The sequence below is a fragment of the Copadichromis virginalis genome, linkage group LG7, assembly GCF_057382275.1.
Source record: "Copadichromis virginalis isolate Kocher_CV1m ecotype Utaka linkage group LG7, C_Virginalis_male_GT1.1, whole genome shotgun sequence".
NCBI classification, from domain to species: domain Eukaryota; kingdom Metazoa; phylum Chordata; class Actinopteri; order Cichliformes; family Cichlidae; genus Copadichromis; species Copadichromis virginalis.
The window spans coordinates 33,692,257-33,715,756 of NC_140624.1; the positions used below are offsets into that span (position 1 = coordinate 33,692,257).

Here is a 23,500-nt window from a genome sequence, read left to right on the forward strand (position 1 = left end):
GTCTCATGTTCCTTAAGTACATCTACCCTGTTGAACTTATTATGGGAAATAAATATTTAAATAAAAACAAGCTGCTGATTATTTCACATTTTACTTGTGAGCAACGGCACATTTAAATCTTACAAATATAGTTATTTGGCTTATATCGTGATAGATATCGTTATCGCCTGAAATGAAAAAAACATATCGTGATATGAAAAAATCTCATATCGCCCAGCTCTAGCAGTAAGATATGTGCATGCTGGATCCTCAACCCCTTGCTATATGGAGTTTTCTCCTGATAGCTCACTTCACTGTGAACAAAATAGTTGAATAGCTGGATCTGTCCAAACCTGAAGATCTGTAAGGCAGGATCTGTAAAACAGAGACTTTAAGAATAAGAATTTTATCAGATTAAATAGGGTGAAGTCAAAAATGTTTACACCAGTAAACCAAAAAGGAAATTCATTGTATGAGCTTTATTCTGACTGTGCTGAAGTTAGCAGGTAAAACAGCTGAATTATATTTATATATATATATGAAAAAAAGACCACAATGCTGATGTTATTTGTTTTATGTTACGTTATGCATGAAAAAGTAAAATAAGTTGCTCCATGTCATTGGGTTTCTCTGTACGTTGTAAGGTAGGAGATAATTGCTGCTGTGAATTGGCACTACATTAAGAAAATGTCATTTAAGTGAGCTTGTGAACTGTTAGCAAATCACAGTAAATCAGATGGTAACAGGTCTTGGTCACCGCCCTGTTCTGTCTTCCTCTCTGTACTCCTGCCATCAACCCGTCTTTTGGCAGACAAGACGAGCTGAAACACATCTTAGGATTGAAGGTGTGGCAGCATACACACACCCACCCACACAGACACACACACACACATTATTGTGAGCATATTCCCGGAAACCTCCTAATTTCTCAACCCTGTTGGTCCTCAGTGCCAACGCTGATCGTCTCTTGTCACAGCTTGGATCAAAAGCTTTATGAGCAGAGATGAATAATTTCCCAGTGAAACAGTTACATGTTTTCATCATGTTGCCCTGCCCAGTGGTACCAACTTATTGTATCCACTTAGCTTACTGGAAGAAGACGTCCTCCTACATTAAATTTATTGGGGTTTTCTTTGGCTCTAAAGGAGGCTTACCTAATAATGTTGGAGCCAATGCTGGGTTTGGTTTTGAGCAAGGTGAATCTAAGACTCAACATTCTACCTGAGTAGTGCTTAACAAACAGTTTTCATAACAAGCACACAGCAAAACTTTGAACTTTTTTAGCTTAGCTTCTTTGTTAAATAAACTCCTCCAACATAAGTTTCTCTGTCCTCTGACAAGACAACTGAGCTGCTGTTTTGAGAGTAAAACCTTAATCCTAACTGATCACTAACCCTGGTTTCAGTTGTCCTTCACACACGCTGTTCCTAACCTGAAATAATGAACAGTACTATACGCAGTGTGACTGTCCTATAAGGCAGCTAACTTGCAAAGAAAATGCAAAGAAAATATAAATGTATTTAGAATTATTTTTTTTAGAAATTTGTCAGCATGAAGAATTCTCTATACGTTCAGTTTTTCTAAAACAAGGATAACAAGGATAAAAAGTTCCAATATTCTTTGGATTGTTGGACTGGAGAGAAAAGGCCAACTTCTGTCCAAGTTTTCTTTTTTTATTGAACAGTTTCCTAGACCCCGACTGATGCTTGAAATAAAAAAAAAAGATAAAAAAAATTTAAAAAAAAAATTTAAAAAATTATTTTGAGACCAATAGTCCAGACGTGCTGTTTTTATTTATTTATGTTTATTCAGTGTTAAAAAACAATAGAAAAACAATACAAAACAAAGAAACAAAAAACAAACTGAGAACATCTTTTTTCCCTATAATTAATTTGTACAATGGATAAATTTACTGTCACTTTAACTTACAAACCGCTTACAAAAATAACAATTACACAAGTATTTCAAGTTTTATTATATCTGCATTATAAACACAACATCACAATTTGAAATATTGTAGCTATCATCAGTATTGCTGTGTTGGTGCTAAATGTATCTGTGGAGGAAAGCCTTTTTTCTGTTATTAGACAACTTAATTCTGACTTAATAGTGGGAAAATTGTTAACTAATTAACACATTGTATGTAAATGCACAAATGATATAAATGTTTTAAGTGTAAATTATCTTTGCACCAATCAGAAATCTCACATCTTGAAACTTGAACAAAGAATATGGGATGTCGCATTTATGAGAAGAGAGCGCTGGAGCTGTTTGAGTGTGTTTTTTAAGTATCTCAAAACAAACCTCAGCTCCTGATCGGTCTCATTTAAAAATAACAAGATGGACTTTTTATTTTAAAGATGTGCAGCAGTGCATTATGGAACAAAAACTCTCATAAAATCTGTACAAAAACTCACAGACTTGGAGGAAAAAATAAAGTGTGATTGTGATGCTTTGAGCTGTATTTTCCCATAGACAGACTGAAACTTAGTCTTCAGTCTGGTTACGCAAGGAGAAATCAGCTTTTTGCCAAGACCAACAGGCAGACTGGCAGTTTGGAAACTACCCAGCTGAACTCTGTCAACTCCTCTTCTCGTCTTCATGTTCTTCTTCTGTTCATTCAGTTTCTACTTCATAGCTTCCAAAATCTTCTGGTGTTGCCCATAAAATTGACCAAGAAGGCAAGCTCTGATGCTTCTCTGATTTATCCTATTAAATCAAATTTCCTTTCCTTTCCTGGTTACTGGTTTTTAGTTTGAACATGGGGATTAATAGTTCACTGTCTTCAGGAATTTCACTTCCTTGTTAACAAGCCTAATCTCATGGATATTTGCATCGACAGTATGATGATAGCTAATGCTAGCTCTTACAAAACAAGAAAATACTGGATTTCCCCCTCACTGAAACTGAAGCAAAAATGTCTTAAATGTGCTGTACCACAGTGTTTATTATGTTATTTGTCAAATATTTCCACTTCAAAAACATACAAAGTTTAGAGTTGAATGTTTTAACATGGAGGTCTGTGGGCGCTGGACAGCTTTTGGAGCCATTGAAAGAACCGCAGCATTCATGAGTTGACTTAGTTTTTTTTAATACCCAGAAGATGCAACTTTGACTAGTAATGAAATTATATATATAAAAAAATCTATGATCTGTTTCTGCACATGTACAAAGGTTTTACCTTTTTTGAAAGTTCACATGACGTTGGACAGATGTATTTCAAAAAGAAGTATGTTTCATAGATGAACTGTGTGGGTTTTTTTTTTAAACTGCTCTACCAGCATTCAGGCTTCATACCAGCAGCTATGTTTTGCTAAATTTAACCAGTCATGATTCCTAAATCTAATAAAACATGAAAATGAAACTTTGTTTCCACTAAAATGTAAAAATGAATGACAGCCACCTTCTCTTCTCTTTGTCACGCTTTCAGCCTGAAAGCACTACAGCTTTTGTGCATGAGCTTAAATTTTTGTGAATCTTTTATATTTGGCTGTGAGACTGAGGTATGATAATAGGAAGTTGCACAAGTACAGTGCAAAGTCCACCTGCCCTTTTTTGAAACTTAAAAGTGGACCTTTTTCCCCCCGGGTTTCTTCTTAAATATCCAGGTCTGATCCTTTTAAAATTTGTATTTATTAGTTTCTCTCTTACATACGCAAAATCAGGCCTTTCTTTTTGTATTCCATCTCTTTTATTTCTCTTTTTTTTTCTTTAACCGTTCTTGATTTCTCTTTCTTTCTTGCCTTTCACTTTTTTTTCTTTCATGGCTTTCTTCCCGTCTTTCAGCATATCAAGGATGTTTGATTAAACAAGACTCAACAAGATTTCTTCTCTCCTCTCCTTTCTTTGTCGGAATCTGTTTCTGTCATGCCCTTCTCCTTCTTATTATCCTGTCAAAGCCTTTTTTAGCTCATTATTGCACTCCTCTCACCCTTTTCTTTTATTTCACCCTCAACTCCTCTTTCTTTGTGTGTGTGTAATATTTGTGACACATTTCTTCTTATAACAGCACAGAACCCAGTGTTGTGAATCCCTTTCTTTGTAATATATCAGTCCAGCAAAGCCTCCATAAGATATTTACTTTAGTGGTGATAATGACGGTCTTAGCTGCTCTTCAAATCTGTTAAGAGAACTGTTGCTGTGGGTAATTATCTGGCGATCCAGTGACATAGTCAGAGTGTTGAATCTGTAACTTGTGAATGCACCTGCAAACAGCTTTAGCTTCGGCTCTAAATGTATGATTTCAGCAGAGATTGGAGTAAAAGTGGAGCCTGGCATTAACATGCATGATCATTTACATAAAGCTGTATAGCGTCACCTTTGTCCATGATGGAAATGTGTTCTGGAACAGATTTTATACATGAGAATAAATTCTATACGCCACAGTGTATAGATTCTGTGTAAACCAGACACAAGGAAAATTATATATGTGACAAGCTGCAAGCAGTGAGATACATTAATATAAAAAATAAAAACAAATAAAATGACACCCACACGTTTTTCACCTGCAATTATGGAGTAAAATGTGTTTGTCACATACATTCACATAATTATGGAACCCTATTCACGCTTTTCTGTACATAAGCCCCTAATCAGAGCACACTGACAGCTGGCTGTGTGTGTGTGTGTGTGTGTGTGTGTGTGTGTGCGTGTGTGTGTGTGCGTGCGTGCGTGCGTGTGTGTGTGTGTGTGTGTGTGTGTGTGCGCGTGTGTTTCACACAAAGCAGGATTTGACACATTGTTGCCATGTGGTGCGATGTGCGTCTGTTTACATGTTCACGTGAATGTGCATTCTCACACACACACACACACACACACACACACACACACACACACACACACACACACACACACACACACACACACACACACACAGACAGGCTCATTGGTAATTAATGTCTTTTCACCGGGATGGGTGATGTTCCTCATCGCAGTGTTTTAATGAAGTCTTTTGATTGGTTAAGATCAGGTTTGATTGACAGGTGACTGATGAGTTAATTTGCATGAACTTCAGAATTTATTTTTCCCTCACGATGTTAATTTCTTCTAAACAATGAACTGAAAAATGTAGATTTCTGAAGAAGTTGGAAAAAAATTATTGGAACTTCATCCACAGTCCAGCAGGGCAGAGCGCTGTCCCTGATTTCAGCCGAAATGACACTAAACTGTTGTTGGTTCTTAACTTTTAAAAAAGTTACACAGAGAAAATGGGAGAAACATGAGGCTCATGTGAAATTCACTCAGTTCCCACAAAAACCCCACAAAAACAAATACTAGCACATGCAATCTGTCTTCATCTCTCCGATGTCCAGGCACCTTTAGAAAAGTCAAACAAAATTCAGAATACTCGACTAAAGGTTTGTCCACCAAAGCCGAGGATTGCATCTGGAATCTTTATTTATATTGCCTCAGCTGTGTTATATGGGTAAAAGAGAACAAGTTTAAAAACCACAGGAAAACAAAACTTGACATATGACTGTGTAACCTGATAGCACGTTGCTTAATGTACATACTTCATGGTTGTTGGAGCACTTGAAGACCTTGGTTCTGATCTGTTAAGACTTTGCTATATATATGTTGTGAATTTTTGAAAAACATTAAATTCATATGTATTTTAGAGCATGCAGTTTCTTCATAAAGTTTCCTGCTTTAAAGTAGATGACATAATCCAGCATAAATGTCTTTGAAACATGATGATCACATGATGGTCTGATGATGGTGGAGGAGAGCTCTGTCTTAACACGTTGCTCCAAAATCTCCAAAAAATTGTTCAGCTGGGTTGAGCTTTGTGACTGTGGAGGCCTCGTCATTTTCCACCAGGACAGAAATATTCAAACATTGGTATAACAGAGCTCTCCTCACATTTTGGGGTGCAGTTCAGGTTTTTCTTTCTTAAACTGAGACATTTGCACAACTTCCAAACAACATCCTTTCTCTTTCTTCCAGCCACTCGAAGTGAATGTAAATCAAAGATTATAGTCCTCTTTGAGCTTTACCTCCGCTTTCTGTCCGTCTCACAACAGCTCTCATGACACACAGCCGAGTCAGTGGGCCCTCTTGAAAACCTCATTAACACAATGTTAATATATTTCCCAGAGTGCCTTTGTGTTTTTTGTTTTGGTTTTTTGTATCGTTCCTGTTAATTTGTCTTTCTCTACATGTCGATTCTTCAGTTAGTTCATCAAAGGCTTCTCAGATGAGCCTCCTCTTCGTCCTCGCAAACAAAACACTTCTTGGCCTGTCATCACCTGCTCTTCTGACAGTCGTGCAGAGGTTTAGTGCCTCCCAGTGGACGCATGCTTAATGACAGTGCATGTACAGTACCTTGAAGAGGCAGTGCATCTTATTATGTAGCTATACAGGGCCTTTATTATTCCCCCTGTTTGTCCTCGGGGCTAAGTAAGTAGCCATAGGCACTAGTACCACTATCTTTTTGCTTTCTCTAATCAAATTCTGCTGCTGTGACTGTACCAGCTCATAACAGATAACAGTAGTTAATATCATAATGTAGCTGTGCAAGAGACAACAGCACCTACAGTCCATGTTAATGTGAGTCAGAGTGTGGTTTTTGAGTATTTGCCTGCTGTTGACTTAACCCGGGAGCAACAATCACTAAATCTGCATCAGCTGTTCAGCTCTGTGTGTAACTAGGAAAATGCTGTGTTTGTTCAAGGGAGGGACAGTTTCAAGTTAAATGGGACCCCACAGGTTAGTCAGCAACACTTGATGTGGTTACAAAATAGCTGTCAAGGCTTTATTATGTGGAGTGTTTTGAGGAAAATAGTGAAAAGAGAAAAGCACAGGACTGGAGGGTTGAGTGTTTGAAGTATCACAAGTTATTCAGTCATTTAAAGTTCTTGAGCTGTGATGCTGTACCTGTCGGCCGTGTTTTCTCAGGCGAATCTCTCAGCTGCTATAAAACAAACAGAGAGGATTAAAGTTTGCACTGCCTCGTCCTTCTCACTGAGTTCAGAAGCAGCTCAGGAACAAAGAACAGCAGAGCTTAAGCTTCAATTGCATGCTTTCCTCCCCAGAAATATTTGACTCTCATCCATGTTTTTACTAGTTTTGCATTGAAGTTTGTTCATTGTTTGTGCATTTTCTTCTAAGCATGTTAGCTTCATTTCTGTCCACGTCTTCCCATTTGTGATTGAACCAGATTTTGTCCAAATGTATGCATATAGCTCGTATTTCTGCCCGTGTCCCTTTAGTAAAAATCAGCATGTTACTGTGCTATTTTTTTAAGTAATTCATAGTGAAAATGTTCTTATGAGAAATCACAATATATGCTATCTGCCACAGTTTGAGTTCTAGTTTTTCCAGCTCAGACGGGAGTTTGACATTCAATTTGCAAACTAAATTTTTCTTTTTGTGTCGTTAGACTCTTTCAGATTGAAGGCCGCCAGCAGCTGCTGACCACTGAGCTGTCTGATCTTCAGAAGAGGAAGAAACAGGCGGAACAAGAGCTGAAGAGAAACTCCTGCCTTCAGACATCCACAGTAAGTGAGCACAGCAGGAGTCTGTGTCTTGTAGAGGTCTGATTGTTTTCCAGCTCCACTGTGTTATTCTTGGGCTGTACTAGAGTAGCTTTGCATGAATCACAGGTTAAAATATTACTTTTTAAACTTATACTGGGCCTTATTACATCTCCACTGTCTGAAACAAGCAAATTTAGCTCTTTCCTCTCCCTTTAAGCCAACTTTCTTCTGATTAACTGAACATTGCAAACACGAGAAGTGGGTGGGATCCTCTCTTAGATGGTGCTGATCCCAAGGTCATGAATCAACGTCTGTGTTCGGGCATGCAGCGTTTTGAAACAAGACTGATGATGAAAGTGGCTCAGAAGTTAACACACACAAGGCCAGAGATAAAACCAACAAACTGTGCCAGTGTTGAGGAATCCGAATATTGAAGCAAATAAGTCATAAATCTCACTGTCTTTACTCAGAGCTGCTCCTTCTGAGCCTTATGTTAAAAACATTTTCCATTCCTTTGCATCGTAGCTTCAGTTGTCTGCTTGTCGGGAGCTTCAGGCCTCGATCACTGAGCATTTGGTCCAGTCTGAGAGGCTGGTGTTCCAGGAGGAGGCACTGAGCACGCTCCATAATTTACTGACCCAAGACTTGCAAAGGTACCAGGAAGAGATAGAGAAACTGACCCATTTCACACAGAAAATACTCGGAAAACCCCACAGGTACCCAGCAACACAAATGATTATTTAGTGTACGTACCTGACAAAGTAGTAAAGATCAGGTGGTTTTCTTACATTAATGTCTTTTAAGATTCACCTTTTTTTTTTCTCTTTCAGGGCAGACAGAGAGGAAACCTTTACCAACAGGCAGAGCGAAACCAGCATGCAGGGAAAGAACGAGACAGAAAACAACATGGTATGGTTAACTAGCATTTAAACTTCCCTCACAGCATCCACAACGCTGTTATCAGCTCTGACTCTTCTCTGTAGGGTGTTTTTAGAGTCTTATTATTTACATTTTGTTAGTTGGTGGTTTTTGGGAGACCTACAAAATACTCAAATTCCATTTTCTTTGTGCACACCAGCTCATGGTTTACGTACATTTCAGGCTCAGGTGACCCTCTGATGTATTTGCTAACAGGTCATATGTTATTGGTAGTCTGAAATCACAGGGAATCACAGTTCCCACCCAGTTCACATTGCCAGCAGTTATTTCACCCATTGTGGCTGAAAGTGTCCAAATATGATTCACTTTCTAGGCTTCTGGTCACAGATTTAAACACAACTGTAACAGTTTTATTAGAATCCTGATTTGATTTTTTTTAAACATTTATTTTTTTACTTAATTACTTACACACCGACAAAAACCAATGCAATGGCATTCTGGGGGGAAAAAAGGTGATTTTTAGCCTGGATTAATTCACGTGACTTTAAATCCTATTGCTTCAAGTACATTTAGACAGTTACTAGTATTATGTAAGTTTTTATAGCCACGGTAAGCTAGACTTCATAAGTTGATGTGTCAGAATGGTATAGTGTAATGTTGACACTATAAGCATGATATAATGTTTTTATAAGGTGTATAGGTGCATAAATGGGTTATTTTTGCCAGTTGGTATCTGGTTGCTAAGCAACACGACAAGTTCATAATATCTATAGATATGAACCTTCAGGGGCCTAAGATGTACCTGTGTACCAAGTTTGGTTGCTCAGTTGCTGATTGTATAGGAGGGGTTGGTGGACAAAGAAACAAATATGTAGACGTGCATTATGGTAAATTTTATGTTTTATTCTGAATTATTTTACACAAGAACTTATCATTCCTAAAAGAAGGCTGACGCGTGAAGTCTCACATTGTGTGCTACACCTGGGAGAAAAAGCTCAAATTGTTTTATTTAAATAGTCTTTGATGACTGAAAATTCTGTATTCTGGTATCATTAAAAATTCTGTTTCTCACCTTAGGTAGTTTATTATAATACTTTTCTAGCATTATAATGTAAAAATCATCCATCACTTTTAGTTGAAATGGGCGCGTTGATAAAGGCTAATAGTGCAATGAACAAAAAATTAAAACAGAAAAAACACAAAGAGATACAGCTTGGTGCAGGTAGAACGGCATCACAGTGTCTCGGTTATTGTGTGCGTGCGTGCGTGCGTGCGTGCGTGCGTGCGTGCGTCTGGCACTGGTCCAGCTGTTGTCAGTCTTTCTCAGACAGAGTAGAGACAGAGGAAACATCTGCCTGCTCATCTGGCTCTGTCTGACACACACACACACACACACACACACACACACACACACACACACACACACACACACACACACTCTCTCTCTCTCTCTCTCTGTTAGCATCTTTCCCTAAAAAACAAGCCATAATAAACTGACACAGTTGTGACAGGAAACGATGAGGGAAGAAACCTGGTTTGGAGTCTTATTATAACAAGAAACCTGTCAAAGTGTCACCACAGTTTAACTCATGAAGCTTAAACACAAACTGGAGACAGGCCGGCTGCCAACATGCTGCTACTCCTGCACAGAAATACAACATGAATCACGCTGCAGTCTGTACAGATTTCACTGAAGAAATACAAGATATTTTTTTCAAACATCAGTATGTTATTATTCTGTGCCGTAGCACAAGTCTCAAGGACAGGTGCATTGCAGGAAATAAAAAGGAACCAGAAAACAGTCTGTCACCTAAGAATAAGTATATGATCCACTAGGGTCTGCTAGGTGACACTTTAGTGATCAAGAAGAAATGGTTCAAGAAAAAGTTTATGTTTACACACTAGCTGCAAATAATGCGTTAAAACCTGGGGGGTAAGCAACACTTGCTGACACTTAAAAGCAGGTTTACATTTACTGCAAATTAGATTTAATTATTGTTTATATTTGCATTTTTTGACACCCTTGTTTTTTTTAAACACCCAGGCAGCAGGATACCATCATTTGTCACCTTCCAAACTGCAAAGACGATTTCTTTTTCTTTTCTTTTTTTTGTTTAAAAAATTAAACTTCTTTAGAGTTGGAAAAAGAAGTATTTTAGTTCAGAGCTTAGGCCACCAGAGTATCGAATATTACCTTTTTCACAAGGTGTCTGTGGGCATTGGTGTCTTGGTGCAGCAGGAGGCGGTCTGTGGGGAGACAGAATGACTGTTTTGTTAGCCAGGGGACTTCTCTCTTTGTCTGGCTTTACTTTTGCTTTCGCTCATTGGTTAGCTTTAGGAAAGCAGCATGATTGGTGTTTACAGTCACAATTTACAGTAAACCTACTTGTTGAAAGATGATGCTAAACAGTGCCCAGTGTATTTAAATGTGAAGAAGCATCTGCATGTGATGGACTGACATTTCTAAAATCCTCCCAAAGAACACGGGGCACATGCCAAGGACATTTAGCAAAACAGCAATGTTTAGGTTTTTCAGGAGTTAGAATGGACTGGAAACCTGGTAGTTCAGTTTCAAACCTATACATCCATTTTCTGCAACTTATTCTGGTTCACTGGACAGAGACCAGACCTCGCTTCTGGGTGACATTGAAGCGTTTCTAAGCCGTATTTTGAGGTGTCCTGGATCTGTCCGGGCTTGAAAGATATTCCCGAAACACCTCACCTAAGAGGTAACCTGATGGGATCTTTTTGAAATCTTGCGCCTCACATTAGGCCCATTCTAATGTATTAGTATTAATACTAATATCATTAGTATTAATACTAATACACAGCTCTACACTGCTTCCTCCATTGATTTTAAATTTGAATGTAGCTCATATTTAGCAGTTCGATCAACCAGTCGATGCTGTATTGTAGCATGAATTAGAAAAAACACATGGCCCTTCACTTATTTGTGCACTCTTGGTGTTAATGATTGAACTTTGCTTATTGCAGTCTGTCCCGACTTCATCCCAACTCCTTAAGCTAGTTTACATTTTCAAAGCTGCTCATTTGCTAATTAAAACACTTTAAACTTTATAATTGGGACTCTACAGTCATTTCTCATTCTGGTTGGTTAGAGAGGCTCCATTCCTTCCGCTTTATGAAACTACGGTTATTTGTGCCAAATTGTGATCTGCAGTTTAACAGAAATATGCTCCTGTCACCTTCTGACTGAGTTTGGTTTCTGACAGCTGAAGTCCCTAGTAATGTGGCTTTAAAAGGAAATAGGTCAGCTTGTTGTAACACTGATTTTTACAGCTGACAGATGTCACAGAATTTGGCTTGTGGCATTTTATTTATTTATTTTTTTTTTAACCCTGATGCCCAAAATAATTTGCTAATACAGTGGGAAGTGAACGACTCTGCAGTTTCTGTTTTGTGCTGGAGGTCTCAGTGGACCGGCAGGGCAGTGGGGATTGAAACGGCTGGCGTCTTCAGAACCTTTTTATCAGATTAGCTGTAGTTAATCTGTCAGAAAATGGATTTGAATAATTACACATAATTTTGATTAGATATAAATCTAATAGATTTAGCATAAATAAGGTTTTATAGATACAGTGATCCATCTGGGATTTATGATTTTTATATTAGACCACTTTTCACTGTGGGAATCACTATGTCCACGTGTGTATTTTCTCTGCTATATGAGATACCAGTAGTTGTGTCACATAAAGCTGCAGGTGCAGATATAAAGGAGGTTTCAGCTTTTAAAAGTCCCCGCAAAGACAGATGCTAAAAGCATTAATGTGTATAAATTATAGTCCAAGTCCTGTCAGACTGCGCAGACACGATTTGTTTGTGGAGCAGCTGGATGGAGCCAAAGGTGTCCCCCTTCCATCAAACTGCACTCAAAGAGAGAAAACCCCTCTGAGTGATTATAAAAAACACACAAACTACAAAATAAAAACTAAAAAGTCTGTAAAAACTGGACACAGGTGCAATTAGTCATCAGTCGAGGGCATCTGGGGTGTGAAACAGATAAAAGCTCTGCAGCAGTTTAACCTCGCGGGAAAATCTTGTGGAAACACATGTTGTGAAGTTCAATCTAGGATGAAATGATTGTATTTGCTATACAATACTATACCTTGGTTCCATTATATTATAACTTTTTGTCCATGCAAACATTATTTTGAAGTCTACTCATTGAAATCTATTCTGCATTTTACCTCCATGCTGGCTTTTAGTACATTTTCCCTACAGTGTAGAATTCAGCTAAATAATACAAATTCAAAACATGTAAATAAATCCGGCGATCATATGTCTGAGCTCCTGTTTGCTATTCCCACGTTAAAGAAAGAGACATCCAGGATTAGTTCGACCAGATTCCAGCCTGGTTTGTAACAAATCTTGCTGTTGAAAGGATAATTGTCGGCTAAACAAAGTGCAAAAACAGGCAGGCCTTGAGGACAGGGCGAAGGGTTGGTTGATTAATCTCTTTTATTTGCAGCCATGGAGATGGGAGGAGTGTGGGGGGAGGGACAACAACAACAACAACAGAGGAACATATTGCTAAGCAGATTGCCTCGGGCCAAACGTGGCTTGACGTTTTGCTCTCTGCGAGACACGTACATGTTCAACACAGCACTGCAGCCACTAATTGGTTATTTATTTATTTATCTTATTTCTTCTAACGTTCTTGTTTTTTCTCTGTATGCTTAACTTGCTTTGGAGAAAGTGGAGGGGATTGAGGAAAGTTATGAGCCTTGACAAACACTGAGGGTAAAAGTCACATTTGTGCTGAAAAAGGTGAGAAGTGGAATTATATACAGTACAGTGAAAAATTTCATATTAAGATATAACCCATAAAAGAACAAAGAAAAGTACTTACATTAAAAAAAATCAACCAATAAAGATGAAACAACCAATATACTGTAAGCCAAAAATGTAAAAGAGGTTAGAAAACCAGCAAAGCCACTCAAAAAAACTGTATTACATAAAAATGAAGCAGATTTGTAATAAGAAGAAGAGAAGACGCGTTAGAGCAGAAACTAGAGATGACATTCTGCTTTACTTATAAAAAGAAACTACCAATACCAGTTAGAAAATTAGAAAACTATTTAAACTACAAAACAACCTGAAGAAATCAAAACCCAACAACCTAAAAAATGCTACACAACATCCACAAAATGCTGGGAAACAATCAAAACCCAGGATCAGCAGTAACCCATGGCTTGGGATGACCACAAGAAGCTAAAGAGCAAAAGTGGCCAACTTAAAAAAACAAAAATACCCGAATAAAACTACAAAAATTAGTAAACAACCTTAAAAATCTAAAACCCTAGAAAACAACCAAATGAAGCCTTAAAAGATCATCAAACGAAAACAGAAGACAATCCAAAGATTTCAACTAAATATGGAACCTAGAACCATGAAAATATAGAATACTGTTTAAACAACCCAAAGAAACTAAAATGCATTACAAAGCTGTTAGAAAACAACACTGAAATCAAAAAGTAAAAGCCAAACAAAAAGAGGGTAAAAACACAACTTAAAAAGGGCAAAAGAATCCAGTAAAGAAAATGGAAGAAGGTAGAAAAGCACCACAAACACAAAGTAGAAGAGAAGCTTTAAAGTGTTCTCTCTTTTCATCCAAACCACTTGTTTTGCCCCAGTTTTCGATGTCACTGTTGATCTTCATCTCCGTCCTCGTCCTCGAAGCTGTCAGGCGCCGGCAGAAATAATGAAGTGTTTGAAATGCTCTAGGCTTAAAGGATGAAGCAGGTTTGGTCCTTACAGTTGATCAAATTTATTGTTTCTAACTTGAATAGTTGTTGTATGTTCTATTGTCTGGCGTGCAGATGGCCACAAGCTGAATCTCTGTGTGATCTCTGAGCAAACAGGCCTGTCTATCACACAAATCCATGTAGACTCTCACAAACATTTCCAGCCCCAGATTAGATTGTTCTTCTTATAACACCTTGGAGAAAGTTAAAGGATTCCACCCCACAAGTTTAGACAGTAGATTATGTAATAGGCCAGAGGAGCACTTGTTATATAATGTCCTGCCTTTGTGTTTCCAGTCTAAGACATTGATCCCAGAGAAATTTCTCATGTAGTTTCAGCTTTGCTTCCAAAATAAATTTAACTGAAATTGCATGTTTCAAACTAGAAGTGATGCTTTCAGAGCAGAGACACAGGACTCGTTTAGGAGTCCTGTGTTGTCTAATAGTCCAGTGGATGCTTTGGATCTGTGTGGATTGTATTGTACCCTCCATGAGTGGAGCGGGATCTGATGAGTTTGGAGCCCAGGTCATCACCTTGGGCTCTTTGTAGAGCTGTTCACATGTGTTTCCTGCAGTGTGAGAATTGCCCTGCTGGAGAAGAAGTTATTAGTCTGCAGCAGTATCTGGGTGATACATGCCAAAGAAACATCCGGATCCCCCCCCCCCCCCCCCCCCCCCCAAAAAAAAAAAAAAAAAAAGACAAAACCCCCCAAAACAAAAAAACACTGAATTGAGATGATCAATGGTTTTAATGTTGTGGCTGATCAGTGTAGGTTCGAGGACTTGAACCCATTCAGTGTTAACCTGAAGCCATTTATTATGAGCCATCGACAGATGGCTGCTCCTCCCTGAGCCTGGTTTTACAAGAGGTTTCTTCCTGTGAAAAGGGATTTTTCCTTCCCACTCTCGCCAAGTGCTTGCTCATAGGGTCTCTTTGATTGCTGGGGTTTTCTCTACATTATTGTACGGTCTTTACCTTACAATGTAAAGCACCTTAAGGGCACTACTATTGTGATTTGGTGCTACATAAATGAAACTGTTTATCCATTCAAAGTCATCCACTTACTGAAAATAAACTACAAAAGCCCTCCTACTGTAATCAGGGTCTCTCATTGTCACAAAAGCACAGCACCTGCTTTTTGATGATACACTTGAGCAGAAAAACTCCTGTGTCCGCTGAACTTTGAATTCTGGAGAAAAGCCCCGATCACTTCTGCTGCATCAAGCCTCATCGGCAAGGTATTCACTGTATTTCCCAGAGTGCATTGCTGCCTTATATCTGGGTCAGATAGTGCACAGCTCTGCGCCATATGTCTGTACTGTAGTGAGGCCACAGGGAATGGAGGACCCGTGTGTATGTATGTGTGTGTGTGTCCGGGACTTTAGGGAATTTGGTTTTCCTGAATGAAGCTCTGTCTGCCTGTCTTTGTTTTTCCTCTGTCTTCTAACATGAGCAGAATTCAGCTTCCAGCTCCCGTGTTGATTTTACATACTGTAGGTTTTACATGTAGGTGCCAGATTATCACAAAAATTTATGACCCAAATAAACCTCAGGTTCAGCTGCAATAATTTATTTTTTTTCCCACTGTTACAACCGACTGAAAACCCGTCCACTGGTAAAGAGTGTGCCAGGGACAGCTGGATGTGTGTGCAGCTTCATGGTTTTCCATATTGAAATGAACCAAATAGATTTGGTTGGGTAATCTAAAGTAAAAGCAGTGCATTGTGTCTTTGTGAGGGACCAGCTCATTAAGCACTCGTATGGGTTGATGCCCCTGGGAAACAACCTTTGATGCCTAAAATTTGTTCAGTATCTGCCAAAAATATACAGACGTATTCCGCACAATGTGCAATAAATATAATAGCCTTTTTTCTACTGCAAATAAAACGGCTTGTTTCAGACAGCAGATGAACTGAGGGTCTTGATCAAAGCTCAGTATGAGATAAAGAATATTATGAACTGTGAACCAAAGCTGTGAAACTGGAACTTGCATTACAAGGTCTACTTTAAGTTGCAGTTTACGCACGTTTGGGATTTCTTCTGCTGTGTTTTATATTTTATGCTGAAATTATATTCAAATACTTTCTTAACTCACTATATATTCTTAGCAAAACGACCCCAACAGTTTTAAACATTTAAAATTAATATGGAGCATGGAAGTAAATTATGAGTATATCTAAAAGATTCAAATGTATTTATTGAACAGATGTGTCCTGTGATGCCCTCAATTGGGCTCATAAAAAGTTGTGCTCTGGATTATTGCCATCACCATAGTAATGTTATATACAGGACATAAAGACACAAGCACAGCAATGCATACACGTTCTCACATTCACTGCATTCACTGTCTTCTCACACCGCAAGTCCACACTGAGCACGTTCACCTCACAGGGCAAAAATAATAACATTAAAAATCATCAGCTCAGAGCTAATCCCTCCACGGCCTGTAAACATTTTAATACCACAGTGATTAGCAGTGATCCTAAACCCTAGACAGACACCCACCCATCCAGCCTCCCTCCTTCTCAGGCCAGGGCTTCTCTCCCACCGCAGCTTCAGCTCACAGTCCTCGGGGGAGGCGGGCAGGCGAGTCCCTGGATTAAGGCCACTCGGTGCTTTGGACCCTTGAACCTTGAAAGTTAAACCCCTGGATGCTTGCCACTTCATTTCTCTAAGTGGCACCATCCTTCTTGTTATGATTGTTAATTAAAGTTGGATTTATTCAAGTGGCTTTTTGGCATAAAAGGAAAAATCCTGACATTTTCTGTTCTTCTCTCTGAGCAGATTTTTGAATTTAAGTCCCTGTTGCTGTCCCTTTGTTTATTTACCTATCTACCGTTACATTTCTGTGTGAGAAAGTCAGATGTTGTGATATGAGGTGGGGGTGTAGGGTAGGGCTTTTTTTGTTGTTGTTGTTCAGATGAACGAGCAGATGTTGCAGTTTCTCAAGAGGGATTTATGTCAGGATAGGAACACACTTTCCCACACACGCACACACACACTGACACACAAACATACGTTCACACACGCTGGGATTCATGTCATTATGTATGCATTTCATCAGTCAACAACATCGATGCACTGTAAAGACATGGGCCAGAGAGAGAAAAACACATTATTAAAATAATGCTTTAAAAATAAACTTAAAGTGATGGTATGTATTTGATGCTAACCATTCTTTGGAGGGTTTTTCTCCTACTTCTTGTAACCACTTTCTAGACTAAGTAACACTTTGTTACAGCTGCTTATATGAACATAGCATTAAAGTCTCAAAAATGATGCTTTAAACCTGCATTCTTTCCAGTGACTGGCAGGGGGCAAAAGGGAATAAATCTGATTATATACAAGTCTATGACAAAATGAGTCTACTGTTCCCCTGACATATGACCTTGATAAACACTTTCCTACTGAGTTCATAGTTACAGTCAGTAGCTTCAAGCCCCATTTAACACAACATAATTTTCATTTTGTAAAATGTGGACCCATAAATCGAGTAAACATCATCCAAGCAGGTTATATTTATCTTTATTGCCCTACATGTCAAGCAACAAGTGCCCACTTGTTCTCAGTCAGAGCCACACCCCTCGCTTGAACTAGTGATGGTTTACATGGTCTAACCTGTGTTAAATTTATATTGCCAGTCATTTAAGCCACCATCAACTGGGTGTTCAGACACTTCTGTAACAGTTTTTTTAGGGATCTGTTATTGTGTTCACCTCTTTCAGCACACACCCGAGTCGTCTTCCGTACAATCACCACTTAGTCCTCAGCAGACTACCACCAAAGAAGAGTCACAGCAATCCAAGAGAGCCAGTTATAAGAGACCAGTAGGCCTGACTCGCAATTCAGTGCAACGAGCTGGCAGCATCAAAGACCTGATTACTAGGTTCTCAGGTCCAGATCACCAGGTCTCACCTTCCGGTTCTCCACAGAGCCCTATTATGGGAGCTGAACGAGTCCAAAAGTCGGCTTCGATGGAGGCTCTGGAATCTTCAAAGTCAAGTCCATCCACACCGATCAGTGCCAGTCAAGATGGAAGTTCTATTCCCAGCATCAATGTGACTCCACCCTTCAAGGAAACCATTCAGAATGGAGTTGGACCAGTTCAGAAAGGTTCCAGAACTACTCAGATAACATCAAGAATCAATTTTCCACCAGGGGACGGTGCTGAGTCCAGAAGCCAAACAAACACTGGTAGAGACTCAGTGGCTGACTCTGGAATGGGATCGGTAAGAGACCGAAACAAAAAATATACTCCTGACCGGCAGTTTTGATGTCCTTGCATGAACAAAAAGCTCTGCAGCTACACTGCGTGAAGATGGCATGACTGCATGGCATTGCAGGTTTACTTAAACGCATTTCTTGCATGAAAAAATCTGCATCCTCAAACTGCATGACGAACTCGAACGCATGAAAACAGCAACGTTTTAAGCATACTAATCAAAATGGCCTAAAACTCACTGACGGATCTAACAAACTTTGTCTTCAATTGTCTTCCTTTTTTGTGCATGAAAACCTATTAAAACCCATTAAATGTTTACATTCAGTTTGCTTGCACTTCTCTTGAATTCATATTTTCACTTTTGCCCAAATTTACCTTTTAGCTAGGTGCTTTTGATCATGTGTATTTGGAAATGGGAAGGCTTTCAGGTAAATAGCAGTAAATCTAAATGAACCCCTGGGCAAGTGTTTAAGCCAACGCCAACCATAGAAATCAAAGAACAAGTATGTTCTTTAAAGTAATTTCAACATATAATAACGTAGTAATTAACAATTTATTTGATAGAATTGTGTTTCAGGCTGTATGTTGTTAAGTACAGTAAACTCCATCTTTGATACCAAACAGCAGACAGAGGGAACACACAATGAGCTGCTGAGCATAGTGAAGTCTTTCTTTAGTTGGTGGAGGCAAAGCAGAGTTTAAAAAAAAAAGGATTCAAAACCTAAAGCTGTTTGGGAACATTATAATAATATATCAGCACTGTGTTCTTTTTGCCCTCTAGTGCTCAGAAAACCATAAGTCTCCCTTTAAAGAAATGTCAGTTAGAACCGGGATGAAATAGCAGAAAAGATAGTATCTTGGTGTTAATTGCATAAAATTAATACAGTGAGCCAAGTTTGTTTCTATTTATGCACATTTTTTCCCAGAAGTCAAATCAGTTTGCTATAGTGTCTTTCAGAATGATACATTTTGCCATCTCCTCTGTCATTTTACCTTCCCATGCCATATATTTATTTTCTCTCTGCTGTCAATTGGTGACAACACCATCACATGCTCTGTTAATTCATCCTTCATCCGTCAGTTCTTTATGTTTTCTAACTGGGTGCATTCGTGTTTATATGCTGACTGATTTCGCCCCCTCCGACAGATTCATCTAGGTTTTTCATTCCTCATTTTTCACCTTCTGTCCCTCCAGGAGTCAGAACTGGATTCACACAAGCAGCTGGACAGCCCATCAGAGGAGGAACCCTCCACGCCCAAAGCAACGATAATCAGCCAGAACCCGAAATATCAGCTGTACCTCAACAACGATCTGAAGACCAACGGGTTCAGTGGCAGAGATGCAGATGGTCAAGGAAGCGGCGGAGGATCAATCGGGGAGAATGGCCCCAGGATGTCCCGATGGGAGACCACCCGGATTGGGGCGAACCATTACAAAGGGTCCCTGGAGTGTTTGGCCTCACGAGATTGGGACACTATGGCTGACAGGGTGGGTGATTCAGACCATGTGTTCTGTCTGTATATATGCGTATGATTCAAGATCGCTTTTAGAAAAATTAGATGGCGCCTTACTTCCAGAGTAAAAGCATCAGTTATTAAACAGTGCCCTCTCCTGGAAGAGCTCAGCTTTTAGATTCTTAATTCCAGTTCACAGCAGACATGATCATTTCACTGAGAAAAATGAAAACAGGCACTTCTAGAAAACATTTAAAGTTTGGTGTTTGAGTCATTTAGAGCCAAAGTAATTCAAAAAGGTAACATTTACATTATTACATATTATTTATATCCAAATATCTTACAGACAACTAGTTTTATAATCCGTTAGTAGATTCCGATCATGTCAAGATTCCTCATTGAATGTTTCAAACTGAATTGCTTTAAATTTAAATAAGTGCACATTTAAGCGAGTGAGGTTCACACAGTATTGCCATTTTTAATATTTGATCCTTTATGTAGCATTAATAAAATAAATCTTTTCCTTTGCAGCCATTGACACGTGCCCAGTCCTGGATGAATCTCAAAAAACAGGTCTAATACCGGCTGTTCTGTTTATCACAGAATTCAATGAAGGCAGCCTTGCATGTCCTCTCTGCACCAAATCAAATCTAATCACCTCGTTTGTCTGATTCGAAAAGCAAAAATATCAAAAAGAGAGGCTCAATGCAAAGCTAACCCTCTCTTTTTGATGTGAAATGATACCATTGTTTATCGTATGCATAATAATTAAGGACACAATGATTTGTAATTTTACAGCCTGGAATATTACCATCCTGTTAAAGTACTGTAGGTACTGTGGCATTAATGGATGTTTTTGTAGCATCTGTTACTGGTATGAATGTGAATACCAGTATAGAAAACTTGTTTCAGTCTTCACGTTTGTTATTTTAACAGGATTGCTGCACACGTCTAATAAACGCAGCTGCTTTACAGCACACGCCCACCTTTGTTCATTTTATGTTGATGTGAGGAAGGCAATCGTGGCTGTATCTGCACTTCTGAATTCACATTTTGCTCTGAGATCCTTGAGCTTTATTTGTCTTCTTTAAGTCTCTACATTTTTGACTTTTTTTTTTTTTTTTTTTACAGATGGGTGTCATTGACAGCCCCCCCAGAGTGTTTAACAGTCCATACTCCCAAGCCACCTCTTTGGAGTACAACCCCCCTTATCGAATGTCTGAAAAGGTTTGTAAGTTGACCCCTCTTTAATTTTGAAACCACTTCATTTATACAGTGTCTTGAAATGTACTAAAGTTACATTTCTTTCCTAAAATACAGCAGATTCACAGCATGTGTACTTGGCAAAAAGCTTTTAAAGAGTGCCAATAAACCAAATGTTTCTTTTAAACTGTTGCAGGAAATAGTTTGCATTGGTTTCTGCATAATTAATGTTTTGACCAGGATGTGGAGTCACAGCAGGCTACTGACCCTCCTCTGTTCACCTCCCCCCCTCTTTTCTCCATGTTCAGGGTAAACTATCTCCTGCCACCTCTGAGATGAACCTGTACACCTATAACAGTCGCAGCACGAGTCCGGTGGGCATACAGACGCCGACCCTCATTTCCCCCCGCCCCCGTTTCTCCACCTACGACACTCTGAGGAGGAGGACGGAGGTCAACAACATGGTACATGTTTACTGACACACACACGTGTAGCACATACTCTGACTTCCACACTTTGTAATGGGTTTCTGTACATTTTTCTTGCTACAGGTGGTGCCCACACACTACAGCATGCGCTCTTCCACTCTGGGAGCACCCAATAAAAAAGACTACATAGCAGAACTGACCAAACAGCTGGACACCATACAGAGAGTAAGCCCCGTTTCACTTCTTGTGGATTCAGTCGCCTGGGAAAAAAAAAAGGAGTATAGATTCAAATTAAAACAAATTAACATTAAACAAATGTCTGAGAAATGCAGACTTATAGCATGGGTACCTGACCAAAAAACTCTCAAAGAGTGCCAGTTAGGCTCATTTAACTTTTATTTATCCTGTTATGGGCCCTTTGCGCAGCCCTTTATCCACTGTTTGAAGCAAGCCACTTTCCCTTCCTTCCTTTCCCCCTTAAGTGGCTTTTTTCCTGATTGGCTGCCCCTCTTAAACAGAAGGTTTGAGGAGTAGGTGGGAGTCCATGAATCCTCTCTTCATGATGTCACAAATCTGTTGACTACTGTTCAGCATGAGTCTGATTTGGACCAGATTCACCAGATTTATCAGATTAATGAATCGGAGACCACCAAACAGGACACAAAACAATCCACTGTGTGAGGAACATTTAGCTCCTGGCGGTTTGTAGAAAACTAGATTTTTGATGTGGTGTGTTGTCTCTTCCAGCGCAACCAGTTCCTGGAGGCAGAGAGTGTGGAGATGGAGATGGAGAGGAACCAGATCAGGTCGGGCATGTGTGGTTTTTCTGTAGTTGTACTCGAAGTCAGCACACTGTTAGCTAACCGGGGGCCGTGTACTTGTGACTTTAAAATTAAGCTTTTAGCCTCATGTTATTTCTTTCTTTTCTTTTTTTTTTTTAAGTATATTAAGTCTATTTCAATTTGTTCTTGTCTAAACTGTCTGTGAAGGTTTGAGATGCGCGGCCTGCTGGTGAACAACGAGGACCTGCTGAGAACAAACACACAGCTGAACAATGAGCTGAAGCGGCTGAGGGAGCAGATGATAGAAATGGAGAGAGAGAATCAGTCCGTGGGGGAGCGGTTCAGAGAGATGGAGGTGTGACTTTTTTTTTTTTTTTTTAAAGATAAAAGGATGCATAGAAGTGATTTGTAGTAGTATAAATGTTTGGATGGGTGACACTTGTGTTGTGCTACGCAGATTGAGGTGAAGCAAGCCAGAGAGGTGATGGTGGAGGCCAACACTCAGGAGTATGCCTTCAACTTCCTTGAGCAGTCGCTCAAAAATCGGATCCAGGATGCTGAGGTATGCAAAGTTAGACGGAAGCAGCTAAAATAATTTTTTTTAAAAAAGATCACATTAAAACCTGAGGAGGAACTCGCACCAAAATAATCTAGATAGATAAAAAGAAACTGGATTATGGGGTGTACCATATCTTTAAAGTGATTTCCACTCATCCAGATATCCAAAGATGTCATTTACAATTTCTTTGTATTTTTTTAACCAATTTTTTTTAACTTTCTCTAACTATGGTCACAGAGCAGGGAAGGGGGACTCGGGGTACACCCCTGTGTTACTCTTTAGTATAACACAGCACACAGAATGCCAAGAATCCTTAATGACATTCACTGATAATCCAGTTTAGCCAGTATCCAGCTTGGTTTTATTTGTCAGTGAGGGACTAGATCATCTATGTTACTGCACATTCAGACCAGTAAGAGACACATTTTCTCTTTTACAAAGAAGCTGAACTTTATGCATGTTTTTTGTTTTCAGGAAAATCTGGACAAGCAGACGCAACATGCTCAGACTCTGGCTGAGAAGTTGTGGCTGGCAGAGAGGCAGCTGGAAGACGTGGAGAGTGACAAAGAAAGCAAAGACAAGAAGCTGTCTGACCTCAGCAACACCATCCTCAGGCTGGAGACAGAGGTACGGACATAGTAGACACTGAGGCGATGAGCAGCCATCACCTCAGAATTAGATTTATTTAGAAATTCTCTGAAAAGAACCACATAAATTGTCATCACTGAAAAACCTGACAACCCAAAGCA

The 23,500-nt window shown here is 39.3% G+C and overlaps 1 protein-coding gene across 3 annotated transcripts in view; it reads left to right on the forward strand.

Annotated features, from left to right (window-relative positions):
* The window catches only part of LOC146705458 (uncharacterized), a 52,422-nt gene that overhangs the window by 24,515 nt on the left and 4,407 nt on the right, over positions 1-23,500 (forward strand). The window contains exons 4-15 of one of the 3 annotated variants that reach the window (XM_085463120.1): positions 7,361-7,478; positions 7,983-8,173; positions 8,288-8,366; positions 17,828-18,331; positions 19,520-19,813; positions 20,911-21,006; positions 21,291-21,446; positions 21,534-21,635; positions 22,158-22,216; positions 22,400-22,547; positions 22,650-22,754; positions 23,226-23,378. In XM_085463120.1, coding sequence (XP_085319246.1) covers positions 8,334-8,366; positions 17,828-18,331; positions 19,520-19,813; positions 20,911-21,006; positions 21,291-21,446; positions 21,534-21,635; positions 22,158-22,216; positions 22,400-22,547; positions 22,650-22,754; positions 23,226-23,378 — 1,650 coding nt within the window. In that variant the 5' untranslated portion in view covers positions 7,361-7,478; positions 7,983-8,173; positions 8,288-8,333. The remainder of the gene's footprint in view (positions 1-7,360; positions 7,479-7,982; positions 8,174-8,287; positions 8,367-17,827; positions 18,332-19,519; positions 19,814-20,910; positions 21,007-21,290; positions 21,447-21,533; positions 21,636-22,157; positions 22,217-22,399; positions 22,548-22,649; positions 22,755-23,225; positions 23,379-23,500) is intronic. The other 2 variants (XM_085463121.1, XM_085463122.1) reach the window with 2 other exon arrangements.